The sequence below is a fragment of the Macaca fascicularis genome, chromosome 4, assembly GCF_037993035.2.
Source record: "Macaca fascicularis isolate 582-1 chromosome 4, T2T-MFA8v1.1".
NCBI lineage: Eukaryota > Metazoa > Chordata > Mammalia > Primates > Cercopithecidae > Macaca > Macaca fascicularis.
Window position 1 is genome coordinate 165,629,443 of NC_088378.1, and position 12,905 is coordinate 165,642,347.

The 12,905-nt window shown below is 39.9% G+C and overlaps 1 protein-coding gene across 1 annotated transcript in view; it reads left to right on the forward strand.

Annotated features, from left to right (window-relative positions):
- Positions 1-12,905, forward strand: part of CAGE1 (cancer antigen 1) — a 61,329-nt gene that overhangs the window by 11,728 nt on the left and 36,696 nt on the right. The window contains exons 5-9 of the mRNA XM_074038897.1: positions 4,076-5,134; positions 8,175-8,324; positions 9,424-9,468; positions 12,362-12,442; positions 12,670-12,777. Of these exons, the coding sequence (XP_073894998.1) occupies positions 4,076-5,134; positions 8,175-8,324; positions 9,424-9,468; positions 12,362-12,442; positions 12,670-12,777 (1,443 nt within the window). The remainder of the gene's footprint in view (positions 1-4,075; positions 5,135-8,174; positions 8,325-9,423; positions 9,469-12,361; positions 12,443-12,669; positions 12,778-12,905) is intronic.

A 12,905-nucleotide genomic window follows, 5' to 3' on the forward strand; every position in this document is an offset into this window, starting at 1 on the left:
CACAGTGTCTATATGGTTCCTTGAATGTAATAAGCTTTTTTTACTATAATTTTTTCCATCGAAAGCAAGCATATTAGAGAAGTAAAGAAACAAAAGAATGGCTGCCGTGTAGACAGAGCAGCCTGAATATAATAAGCTTTTATATTTGTTGAATCAAACTGGCTGGCAGTAGCAGAGTTTACAGTAATGGAAAGGTTAAGAAGAGGAAGGAGTGCTGAAGCACTAATTAATTTTTCAAGAAAAACAAGATTTCTCTGTCATATTGGACTTCTATTGACAAGCAAAAAATACTAATTTTTCTACTAAAGTGAAAATATTAGTTTATCATTTGGTTTATTGATTCCGAGCACACATGTAGTATCCTCAGAACACTGAAGATACTGACAGTATATATTCTGTGCACTTTCTGAACAAAAAAATTAAAAATACTAGGAATTGGTATGGGAAAATAGATAAAATTCACGAATAGTATAAGTAATACCTTTTCTCTCTTGTTGTTTTGTTTTGTTTTTGATACGGAGTCTCACTCTGTTGCCCAGGCTGGAGTGCAGTGGCACGATCTTGGCTCACCGCAACCTCTGCTTCCTGGATTCAAACGATTCTCCTACTGCAGCCTCCTGCGTAGCTGGGATTACAGGCATGTGCCACCACACCTGGCTAATTTTTTTTGTATTTTTAGTAGAGACGGAGTTTCACCATGTTGGCCAGGCTGGTCTTGAACTACTGACCTCAAATGATCCACCCGCCTTGGCCTCCCAAAGTGCTGGGATTACAGGTGTGAGCTACTGCACCTGGCCAATAATACCTTTTCAATGTGAGTTTGATGGGAAATACTATGACTATAATGCCTTATTTACAAGTATGAGCATTTTCATTTTTTTGAAAGTAGTTGACAGTACTTAAAAGAACTTTCTTTGTCCATGTTGATTTCTGGAAAACAACATTTTAAAAATCAGCCTAAATAGGGTTTCTCAAGATTGTTCTTTCCTCTTTCCATTGCATTTAGCTGTTTTTCATTCAGTCAAAAGATACTTTTAGGCATCTATTACATGCCAGGTCTGTACTACGTATTAGGTAATGGTTAGAAAACAGACAAAAAGATGCAGTTCTTGTCCTCATGAAAACAACATCCTACTAGAGGAGGTAGTCATTAATCAAATAATCACACAAATAAATGTGAACTTGCAACTATGATAAGATCAATAAGTTATGTGAATAAAGTTACATACAAAGTATATGTAGAGCATGTTATATAAAGTTACTATATATGCTATGATGCTATATAAAGTTACGTATAAACTTGCAACTATGGTAAGTGCTGCAAATATAAGTAGGATGGGCATCTATGATTAGGATACCACCCTGATCAGGGAGTCTGGGGAAGGCATCCCTGAAGAAATGATCATTGAGCTGAGCTGTAAAGGATGAGTAGGAGTGAATTAGGCAGCTAGGGGTAGGAGAACATGCCATACAGAAGGAATAACGTCTGCAGATCCTGTGGCTGCAGGAAGCATGGTACCTACTGGGACCTGAAGGAAGCCCTGAGTACAGGAAGATCAGAGTTGGAGGAAGGAGGAGGGGTATAGCAGATGAAGACAGGTGGTACGGGCCAGCTACTGCTTTAGTTCATTTCATACGGCTGCAACTATATCACAGACTGGGCAATTTATAATGAATAGAAATGTATCTGGCTCACGGTTCTGGAGGCTAGGTCCATGGTGCCAACATCACACAAGGGTCTCTGTGCTGTCATTTCATGATGGGAGGTGGAGGGGCAAAAGAGGGTGAGATCAAGGGAGCAAGTGGAGGCTGAACTCACTTTTATTTATTTATTTATTTATTTATTTATTTATTTTGAGATGGATTCTCGCTCTGTCACCCAGGGTGCAGTGCAGTGGCACCATCTTGGCTCACTGCCACCTCCGCCTCCTGGGTTCAAGCGATTCTCCTGCTTCACCCTTCTGAATAGCTGGGATTGCAGGCATGTGCCACCACGCCCAGCTAATTTTTTGTATTTTTAGTAGAGATGGCATTTCACAGTGTTAGCCAGGATGGTCTCAATCTCCTGACTTTGTGATCCACCCGCCTCGGCCTCCCAAAGTGCTGAGATTACAGGTGTGAGCCACCGCACAGCCCCCAACTCACTTTTGTAACAAATCCACTTGTGATAACTAACACACTCCTGCGATAACAACATTTAGTCATTTTTATTCACCTCTTACTAGGCCCCATCTTCCAACACTGTTGCATTGGGGATTAAGCTTCTGGCACATGAACTTTAGGGAATGCATTTAAACCATAGTAGATATCAAGAGCAAGATATTAGGGCCTTGTAGGTCTCAGTAATGATAGTTATCTTTATCCCAGAACAATGAAAAACCATTAAGATGCAAGGTTCTGCAGAAGGATGAGCTCAAAAAACAAAATACAGAAGTCCTTGTCTCTAAATTCCAGAGAATTATACAGCGCACCACTCCCTTTTACTGGGTTTTTATTTATTTATTTTTTACATACGAGGTCTTGCTCTGTTACTCAGATTGGAGAGCAGTGTGACCATGGCCCACAAGAAATCCTCCTGCCTCAGCTTCTGAAGGAGCTAGGACTACAGGCACGTGCCCCCACACCTGACTGATTTTTAAAATATTTTTTTGGAGAGATAGGGTCTCACTATGTTACCCAGGCTGGTCTCGAACTCCTGATCTCAAGGAATCCTCTCACCTTGGGCTCCCAAAGTGTTAGGATTACAGGTATGAGCCACTGTGCCTGGCCTGGGGTTTGCTTTTTGTTTGTTTGTTGTTTTTTGAGATGGAGTCTCGCTCTGTTGCCCAGGCTGGAGTGCAGTGGCATGATCTCGGCTCACAGCAGCCTCTGCCTCCAGGGTTCAAGCAATTCTCCTGCCTCAGCCTCCTGAGTAGCTGGCACTACAGGTGTGCACCGCCACAGCCGGCTAATTTTTGTATTTTTAGTAGAGATGGTGTTTCACCATGTTGGCCAGGATGGTCTTGATCTCCTGACCTCATGATCTGCCCACCTCAACCTCCCAAAGTGCTGGGATTACAAGCATGAGCCACTGCACCTGGCCCTGGGTTTTTAATGTCATATTCATTTCACCATTTCTTACCACAATGTACTGTCTTTTTTATTTTTGTTTATTTTATTATTACTATTTTTTGAGACAGAGTCTCGCTCTGTCGCCCGGGCTAGAGTGCAGTGGTGCAATCTCAGCTCACTGCAACTTCCGCCTCCTATGTTCAAGTGATTCTTCTGCCTCACTCAGCTTCCTGAGTAGCTGGGATTACAGGCATGTGCCACCACGCTTGGCTAATTTTTGTATTTTGGGCAGAGATGGGTTTTACCACGTTGGCCAGGCTGGTCTCAAACTCCTGACCACAAGTGATCTACCCACCTCGGCCTCCCAAAGTGCTGGGATTACAGGCATGAGCTACCTTGCCCGGCCTACTGTCCTTTTGTAACCTCCCCAAAACCTGTACTGTCAGCATAAAGTCAATCATGAGGCATGTTCTTCTGCCATTCTAATGTTCCTAAGAGTCACAGAATAATTAGAAAACAGTCTAAATGTGGAAAAAAAATATTCAAAAGAGAAGAGACCTTCCCTAAAAATCCAAACTTTTGGCCCAATAATAAAATGTAAAAAAAAAAAAAAAAGAGAGAGAGAACTTGCAGTCTATAAGGTAATTGATAGATTTATTTGTCTGAATTCATTTGAAGTCAAAGCATCTTATATGTGTGCAGGGAAGTTTGCATAATAGAAAATGGTAAGAGGACAAAAGTTTAATTTTCCTTTTGTCAAAGTAAATGGGATATATATCTGTCATATACCTACTGCCTGTGCTCTGCTGTGCTGTTAGGTGCTGTACAAACATTTAGCAATTAATACATAGGTATTAACTTTTGTTAATAGGCATTATTACTGGAAGTAGGTACTATCGTTACTTTATAGTGGAGGAAACCAAACAGGGGATCTACTAACAGAATTCAAGGCCAGCCCTATCTGACTTGAAAGTTCATGATCTTTCTACGCATTCACATTTACTTTGTTTATTATAATTTACAGACTGCAGTTCCTTCGAAAGAAATGCAGAATCATGGGGAGATTCCTGAGATGTCAGTCAGTTATGCAAAGGAAGTCACAGCAGAGGGTGTGGAGAGGCCAGAAATTGTCTCAACTTGGTCTTCGGCAGGCATCTCCTGGAGGAGTAAAGCATCTCAGGAGAACTGTGAGATGCCTGACATGGAGCAAAGTGCTGAAAGCTTACAACCTGTTCAAGAGGACATGGCTTTAAATGAAATCTTGAAGAAATTAAAACATACTAACAGAAAGCAGGAGGCGCGAATCCAAGAACTCCAGTGTAGTAACCTGTATTTAGAGAAGAGAGTTAAAGAACTACAGATGAAGACTACCAAACAGCAAGTGTTCATTGATGTCATCGATAAGCTAAAGGAGAATGTTGAAGAATTAATTGAAGAAAAATACAAAATAATCCTAGAGAAAAATGATGCTAAAAAGACACTGCAGAATTTGCAAGAGATTTTAGCTAACACCCAAAAACATCTTCAGGAATCCAGGAATGACAAGGAAATGTTACAGCTTCAATTTAAGAAGATCAAGGCTAATTATGTGCGTTTACAGGAAAGGTACATGACTGAAATGCAACAAAAAAATAAATCTGTAAGTCAGTATTTAGAGATGGACAAAACCTTAAGCAAGAAAGAGGAAGAGGTAAAGAGACTACAACAACTCAGAAAAGAGCAGGAAAAGGTCACAGCTTCTGCTCTGGACTTGTTGAAACGGGAAAAAGAGACCCAAGAGCAAGAGTTCTTGTCTTTACAGGAGGAATTCCAGAAACGTGACAAGGCAAACCTGGAAGAAAGACAGAAACTGAAATCTCGACTTGAGAAATTGCTCACTCAGGTTAAAAATTTGCAATTTATGTCTGAAAATGAAAGAGCTAAGAATATAAAACTTCAGCAGCAAATCAACGAAGTAAAAAATGAGAATAAAAAACTAAAACAGCACGTTGCAAGGAGTGAAGAGCAAAATTATGTCCCTAAATCTGAGACAGCTCAGTTAAAGGAGCAATTAGAGGAAGTCATGAAGTCAGATATTACCAAGGTATTGATACACATTCTAAATCTCTAATGCGGATTTTCAAGAGTTTCTAGTGGTCTGGTGATGCATATTTAGATGTGGCACTTATATTTGTTTGCAGAAATAATTATTAAGGAAAGAAACAGATCTCGGCACTTTGGGAGGCTGAAGCAGGAGGATCTCTTGAGGCTTGGAGTTTGACACCAGCTTAGGCAACATAGTGAGACCCCATCTCTACAAAACATTTTTTATATCAGCCAATCTGCCATGCATGGTGATGTGCGCCTGTAGTCCTATCTATTCGGGAGGCTGAGACGGGCGAATTGCATGAGCTCAGGAATTTGAAGCTGCAGTGAGCTATGACTGTGCCAGTGCACTCCAGCTTGGGTGACAGAGCAAGATTCTGTCTCAAAAAAAAAAAAAAAAGAAGAAGAAAGAAAAACAAAAAACAGATATGGAAAGGAAAATACACCACAAGTTTGGAGAAGTTTCTTTTGGTTCATGAGTGTTCAAAGAACAGCTATTCCTGCCTTCTTGTGATTATTTTGGTAGAGGTGGCAGTTAACCTGGGAATTTTGTGGGTACTCATTGCCAGTAATCAACAGCATCTCCCAGCAGTTACCTTTTTTTTTTTTTTTTTTTTGAGACAGTATTGCTCTGTTGCCCAGGCTATAGTGCAGTGACGCTGTCGTGGCTCACTGCAACCTCTGCCTCCCAGGTTCAAGTGATTCTCTTGCCTCAGCCTCCCGAGTAACTGGGATTACAGGCATGCGCCACCATGCCCTGCTAATTTTGTATTTTTAGTAGAGATGGGGTTTCACCAAGTTGACCAGGCTTGTCTCAAATTCATGACCTCAAGTGATCCACCTGCCTCAGCCTCTCAAAGTGCTGGAATTACAGGTGTGAGCCACCATGTCCAGCGCCAGGGTTCCTTTGAGAAAAGATTTTCTAAGTCATCTCTCAATCCTATTCATCAACAAAACAAAATAATACAATTGCATGTTTGGTTTACAAGGCAAAACAAACCTATATCATATGCTAGTTTTATGCATTTAAGAACAGCATCAGAACCATATCAATATGTTTGGAGAACCTGTAATCCTTTATTATATGTAGTTCAAAAGGCTTTTTTTGGCAGCCAAGAACCTGGAAACACACTGCAGAAGTGATAATTTTCACAAGACAGAGCACATCTATTTCCGTTGTGTAGGCCTGTCTTAAAGTATGTATAGTAAACTCTTATTAACTGATTACTTAGAAAGAAGGCAAATCTGAACTAGAAAAATGTGTAAGTTAATTTTTTGTATTTGTTTTATTTATTTATTTAGACAGACTCTCACTCTGTCGCCCACTCTGGAGTGCAGTGGTGCGATCCCCTCTCACTGCAACCTCTGCCTCCCAGGTTCAAGCGATTCTCCTGCCTCAGCCTCCCGAGTAGCTGGGATTATAGGTACACACCACCAAGCCCAGATAACTTTTTTTTGTAGGTTTGGTAGAGACAGCGTTTCACCATGTTGGCCAGCCTGGTCTCGAACTCCCAGTCTCAGGTGATCCACCCTCCTCGGCCTCCCAAAGTGCTAGGATTACAAGCGTGAGCCACTACACCCGGCCTACTTTTGTATTTGTTTTAACAACTTGAACTGAGCTAATGTTACCTTAAGATGTCGTTAGTGGACCCTCTTTTATGAATCTGTAATCATTTTAATTTTTCTTTACAAGTAAATGATTTTACTGTTTTTAAGGATTCTTAGGAAAATATTCTTTTCCTAAATTAAAAAAAAATTCTAAGATCTAAGAAAAAAGGATTATCTAAGCTAGTGATTTTCAAACTTGAACATTCTTCAAAATTCCCTGAAACGCTTGTTAAAACACATATTGCTGGCCCTACCCTAGAGTTTCTGATTCAGTAATTCTGGGGTGGGGCCTGAGAAGGTGCATTTCTAGCAAGATCCCAGTTGTTGATGCTGCTGGTCCTGGAGTCACACTTTGAGAACCACTGACCTAAGCCATCTTAACTGGAGCTCCTAACCAAATCATGATGCATTTTGAATGGGTAAGCTCTAAATGAGTTAGTTTAATTGTACAGAAATTTAGCATGGTATATAATTTTCTTCTTGAGCCTTTTTTTTAAGTTCTTTATTTTATTTTGATTAATCAATTTCTCTAACACTCTGAATTCATACTTACTCTGCTTATAGTTTTGCTTTTCACGAACTCTAGTTCTGTTTCCTCAAAGTATGGCCTGGGAGTATCTGTGAAGTCAAAAGTATTTTTATAGTAATATTAAGACATTATCACCTTTTTTACTCTCATTTTTTCACAAGTGTACCGTGGAGTTTTCCAGAAGCCACACGATGTGTGATGATGTAATTGCTCTCATGGCTGATGGAATGTGTGAAGCAAATATGAGAATCCAGCTATCTTCAATTAAGCCAGCATTAAAAATATTTGGAAAAAAATGCAGAACAGTGCCATTCTTTTCACAAATGTTTTGTTTTGAAAAATGTGGTAATTGTTCTATTTAAAAATTGTTATTAGTTGGGCACAGTGGTTCACACTTGCAATCCCAGCACTTGGGAGGTTAAGGCAAGAACAGTGCTTGAGCCCAGTAGTTCAACACCAGCCTGGGCAACATGGTGAGACCCCCATCTCTACAAAAAATATGAAAAATAGCCAAATGTGGTGGCATGCACCTGTGGTTTCAGCTACTGGGGAGGCTGAGGTGGGAGGATTGTGTGAGCCTAGGCATTTGAGGCTGCAGTGAGCCGTGTTCACATTACTGCCCTCCAGCTTGTGTGACAGACTGAGACCCTGGCTCAAAAATAAATAAATAAATAAATTGTTATTTTTGTTTATACAAATGGATTTATTGCTACTTTAAAAGAATTAGTAAACAAATATTTTAAAATATTCTCAGTTTTAATTTCTAAAGGGATCCTAAGATCAAGAAGTTTGAGAACTATCAACCAAGGTTTTTAAGAGTGGCATTTTATACAGCATTTTACTTAAAAGATATTTCAGGTTCTTTGTCATTTTTTGACAAATCTGAATTACGTGTATATAGGATACAAAAATGACACATTCTAATCTGCTCCTGGATTGCTCACCTTGTGAAGAAGAGAGCCTGAATCCTGCAGATATAGAAAGATCTTCTCAACTGGCCTCCAAAATGCACAGTCTTCTGGCTCTGATGGTGGGACTTCTCAAGTGCCAGGTAATAAAACATATATTAGATATTTTAGTAGGGGAGGAATAAATAATAGGGTTGGACTAAAAGAGAGGCAATAAAAGGAATTAAGTTGTGGAAGAAGAAAATGAAGAATTGAAGATAAAATACAGACCCCTAAGCCATCCATCCAGCCCTTCTTTGCCCCATGTCTTCTTTCTGCTTATCTTTCTTGAACACCTAATCCTCACAAGTGTACAGAAAGATAAAATGTAATAAGATAAAAAGAACCCCTTTATTAAGTACTTCCCACATTTTAGGAATGCCTTCCCAGAGCAGTAGTCTTGTGCTCTGGTCAGTCTGTGCCTAGTGATTAGTGATTATTCACATTAATGAGCTTTTTGCCCAATCTGAAATACCACTTTTGGTTAGGAGCCGGGGAAGGGCAGTCCAATAAAAAGTGAAGTTGCTGTCAGAGGAGTTCAGATGCTGGCTTATCATTTCCTAGCTGTGTGACTTGACCAAGTAACCTAACCTCCACTTCAGTTTCTTTATCTTTAAGATGGGGAAATGATGCTTCTGTCCTGGGAGCTTATAAACACTGCATTTAATGAAAAAAACAATGAAGGGACATGTACAGCCAGGTGGCTCACGCCTGTAATCCCAGCACTTTGGGAGGCCGAGGCAGGCGGATCACCTGAGGTCAGGAGTTCAAGACCAGCCTGGCCAACATCGTGAAACCCCATCTCTACTAAAAATACAAAAATTAGCTGGGCAGGGTGGTGGGTGCCTATAATCCCGTCTACTTGGGCGGTTGAGGCAGGAGAATCACTTGAACCCCGGGGGGAGAGGTTGCATGAGCAGAGATCGCGCCACTAAACTCCAGCCTAGGCAAAAGAGCAAAACTCTGTCTCAAAAAAAAAAAAAAATTATAATTAAAATTAAAACAATGAAGTCTTTCCATACTAACCCTTTATTAGATGCCTTCTGATGAGTAATTGAGGAATAGAGTGCAATATGATTTTACCTCTTTTGATTTGCTTACTTATTGAAAGGAGATTTATTTTTGTTTCATATGCATGTTTTTTACTTCCTTTTAGCTTTAGTAAAAACTTTTTCATCTAGCTTCTGAAACTCTTATCCTTAGGACATCACCAATTCTGATGCCGAACATTTCAAAGAGAGTGAGAAGGTTAGTGATATAATGCTGCAAAAATTGAAGAGCCTCCATCTTAAAAAGAAAAATTTAGATAAAGAGGTACTATATTTATTCTTCATCTAAAATGTATATTATTTTTAGCGAAAAAATAGTTAAAAGGTAGTGAGGAAGTAACTCTTAAAGGTGGAATGATTTAAAACATTATTTTGGGGGACTAGATTAGTTTTACTGTGCCCCTCACTAAAGAGATAAAATGTTCAACATTTGACTTGTTTTATTGCTTATCTATACTGGAAAACCTACAAAAAATTTAGTATGATAATTTTTTTCATTTTTGCATGGCACTACTGATTCCCGAAGGCTCATTTATTTTGATTTTCCTATAGCGATTTCAAACTTCATCCTTTGGAATAATAGAAACATTTAAGACAATTTTATTTCTCAGGTGGGTGAAGGGTGAGTGCAGAGGTTCTTGAATTTTGTTTAGTTACTCTTTTCTTTAATTTTTTTTTTTTTTTTTAGACAGAGTCTTGCTCTGTTGCTCAGGCTGGAGTGCAGCGGCATGATCTTGGCTCACTGCAGCCTCCGCCTCCCAGATTCAAGCTATTCTCCTGCCTCAGCCTCCCAAGTAGCTGGGATTACAGGCATGTGCCACCACGCCCAGCTAATTTTTGTATTTTTAGTAGAGATGGGGTTTCACCATGTTGGCCAGGCCAAATTTAATGAAATGCGACCATTGAACTCCTGACCTCAGGTGATCCACCTGCCTTAGCCTACCAAAGTGCTGGGATTATGGGCGTGAGCCACCGCACCCGGCCTCAAGTATGCTTTTCTAGGCGTTGCGGAATAGAGGTTGAAGGATAAAATGAAGAGAATTAAATAGGGAAGGTGATAACAGGATGTCAAATTGTACCATTTTGAATCTGAGAGGAATGCAGAAATGACAACTTTTTCTGGCTAAGGAATCAAAATATATTCAGACCTGGAATCTTGGATCATAACAAATTCAGTTCTGTAGCACTTCTCTGAACTGACGTCTCGCGGGTATCCTGAAGAATCTGTCTGCCTCGTAGCCAGCCTGTAAAGGACAGGACCAAGGTATGAGCATAGCCACGCAGAGAAACAACTGGCATCCACTTCTCTAAACAGCTTTCAAAAATAAGCCCAACTGAGGATATTACAAAAATACAATTTCAGGCTGGGCACAGTTGCTCATGCCTGTAATCCCAGCATTTTGGGAGGCTAAGGCAGGCAGATGGCCTGAGCCCAGGAGTTTGAGATCAGCCTGGGCAACATGGGGAAACTCTGTCTCTACAAAAAATACAAAAATTAGCCAGGCGTGGTGGCACACACCTGTGTCCCAGCTATTCTGGAGGCTGAGGTGCAAGGATCACCTGAGCCCAGAGAGGTCGAAGCTGTGGTGAGGCAAGTCTCAAAACCCTGTCTCAAAACAAACAACAACAACAAAAAGCAAAACAACAAAACAAAAACCCAAAAATACTTCTTTCAGATATTTATGTTCTTTTGGTTAATTTCTATGTAATTACTGAAGTATTGACAGGTGATGTGATGTCTGCAGTTTGATTCAGTGAAGGGGGATGGACGGAAGAGGGCAGTGATTGAGGATACAAATGACATTGACCATTAGCTGTTAATTATTGAAGCTGAATGATAGTTACATGGGGCTCATTAAAGTTTCTTCTCTATTTTAAATATTGGAAAATGTTCACAATAAAGAATAAAAAATATTCCGTGCACCACACTTCACTAATCAGTTTGAATATTGGATATTAAGATGATTATTATACTGAAGGAACAAATAAGAAATGATTATAAATTACACCCAGATTTGGCTATTTTTTTTTTCTTTAAGGAAAAATTTTAATAGCCTGACTGTAACAACAACTGTATGTTAGGATAACTCCTTGGAGACTCCAAGACCACCCCCAGGTTTGATGATTAGCTAAAGGACTGTGAGTCGTCCTCATAGCTATGACTTACCACAGCAAAGGATACAACGCAAAATCAGCCAAGGGAAAAGCACAGGGGCATCGTCTAGAGGAAGCAAAACTCAGGCTTCCAAGAGTCCTCATGGAGTCACACGGGATGCATTTCATTCCCCCAGCAATGAGTTACAACCACAGGTGTGGAAGTGTCATCTACCAGTGAGGCTTCTTAGAGACCCAGTGCCCGGGGTTTTTATCAGGAGCAGTTCACACAAGCACCCTCTGCCTAGTACGTGCCAAAATTCCAGATCCCTGGAAGGAAAGTAGATGCTTAGCTTAAGTCCCATGCTTTGGGCAAGTAGGTTAAGCACCATAAGCCATTTACATCAGAGAACGGTGGAAAACTTCCCACAGTCCAACTTTCCAAATGCCAGTCACAGGGCAGCCTTGCCAGCAGGCCTCTCTAAGCCTCTCAGTCTTGGACCTGCTGTGTGAATTATTTTCCTCACGAGAGCTGTAAAAATATATTTTTTGTATGTTTTTTGAAGACTGTTAGACTGTGCATGGTTTGATTTTTATTTTATTTTTTTATTATTATTATTATTTTTTTTTTTTTTTGAGACTGAGTGTCGCTCTGACGCCAAGGCTGGAATGCAATGGCGCCATCTTGGCTCACTGCAACCTCTGCCTCCTTGGTTCAAGCAATTCACCTGCCTCAGTCTCCTGAGTAGCTGGGATTACAGGTGCCCACCACTATGCCCGGCTAATTTTGGTATTTTTTAGTAGAGACAGGGTTTCACCATGTTAGTCAGGCTGGTCTTGAACTCCTGACCTCAGGTGATCCACCCGCCTCGGCCTCCCAAAGTGCTGGGATTATAGACGTGAGCCACCACGCCCGGCCTGGTTTGATTATTTTATTATAAATATTAGAGTGTAGTTGTATTTCCTCTCTAAAATACAGAATGTTTTCCTTTTCTTAGCTACTGAAACATAAAGATAGAATCACAACCTTTAGAGATTTAATTGCTAAGGAAAAAGCATTTCAAGATCATGCTATTAAGGTGAGCTTAATATTTACTATGTACTATCTTTAACATAAAAATATACATTTTCAGATATTTATGCTCTTTTGGTAAATTTGTTGAAGTCCTTCTAGTTCTAAGTTCTACACTTTTATTATTTCAGCCACTGATAATCTCTTTGATTTTTAAACTAATAAGTATTTATTGTCAAGTATTCCAAGGAGTATGAAATGATTGAAAGTGAGAACAAATATATTTAATCTCAGGTCACAGACTGTGATTCAGATGAAGCCAAGAGTATCAGAGATGTACCTACCTTTCTGGGAGCCAAACTGGATAAGTACCACAGTCTAAATGAGGAGCTTGATTTCCTGGTAAGAAAGACCTTTTGTTACCTTGCTATTATTTTTATACACAACATTATTTTACTAACAAGTTTAAGAAATTGTCCTTCAAAAAACTGGCTTATTAAAATGGTCACAGGCTGACATCATGGCATTAT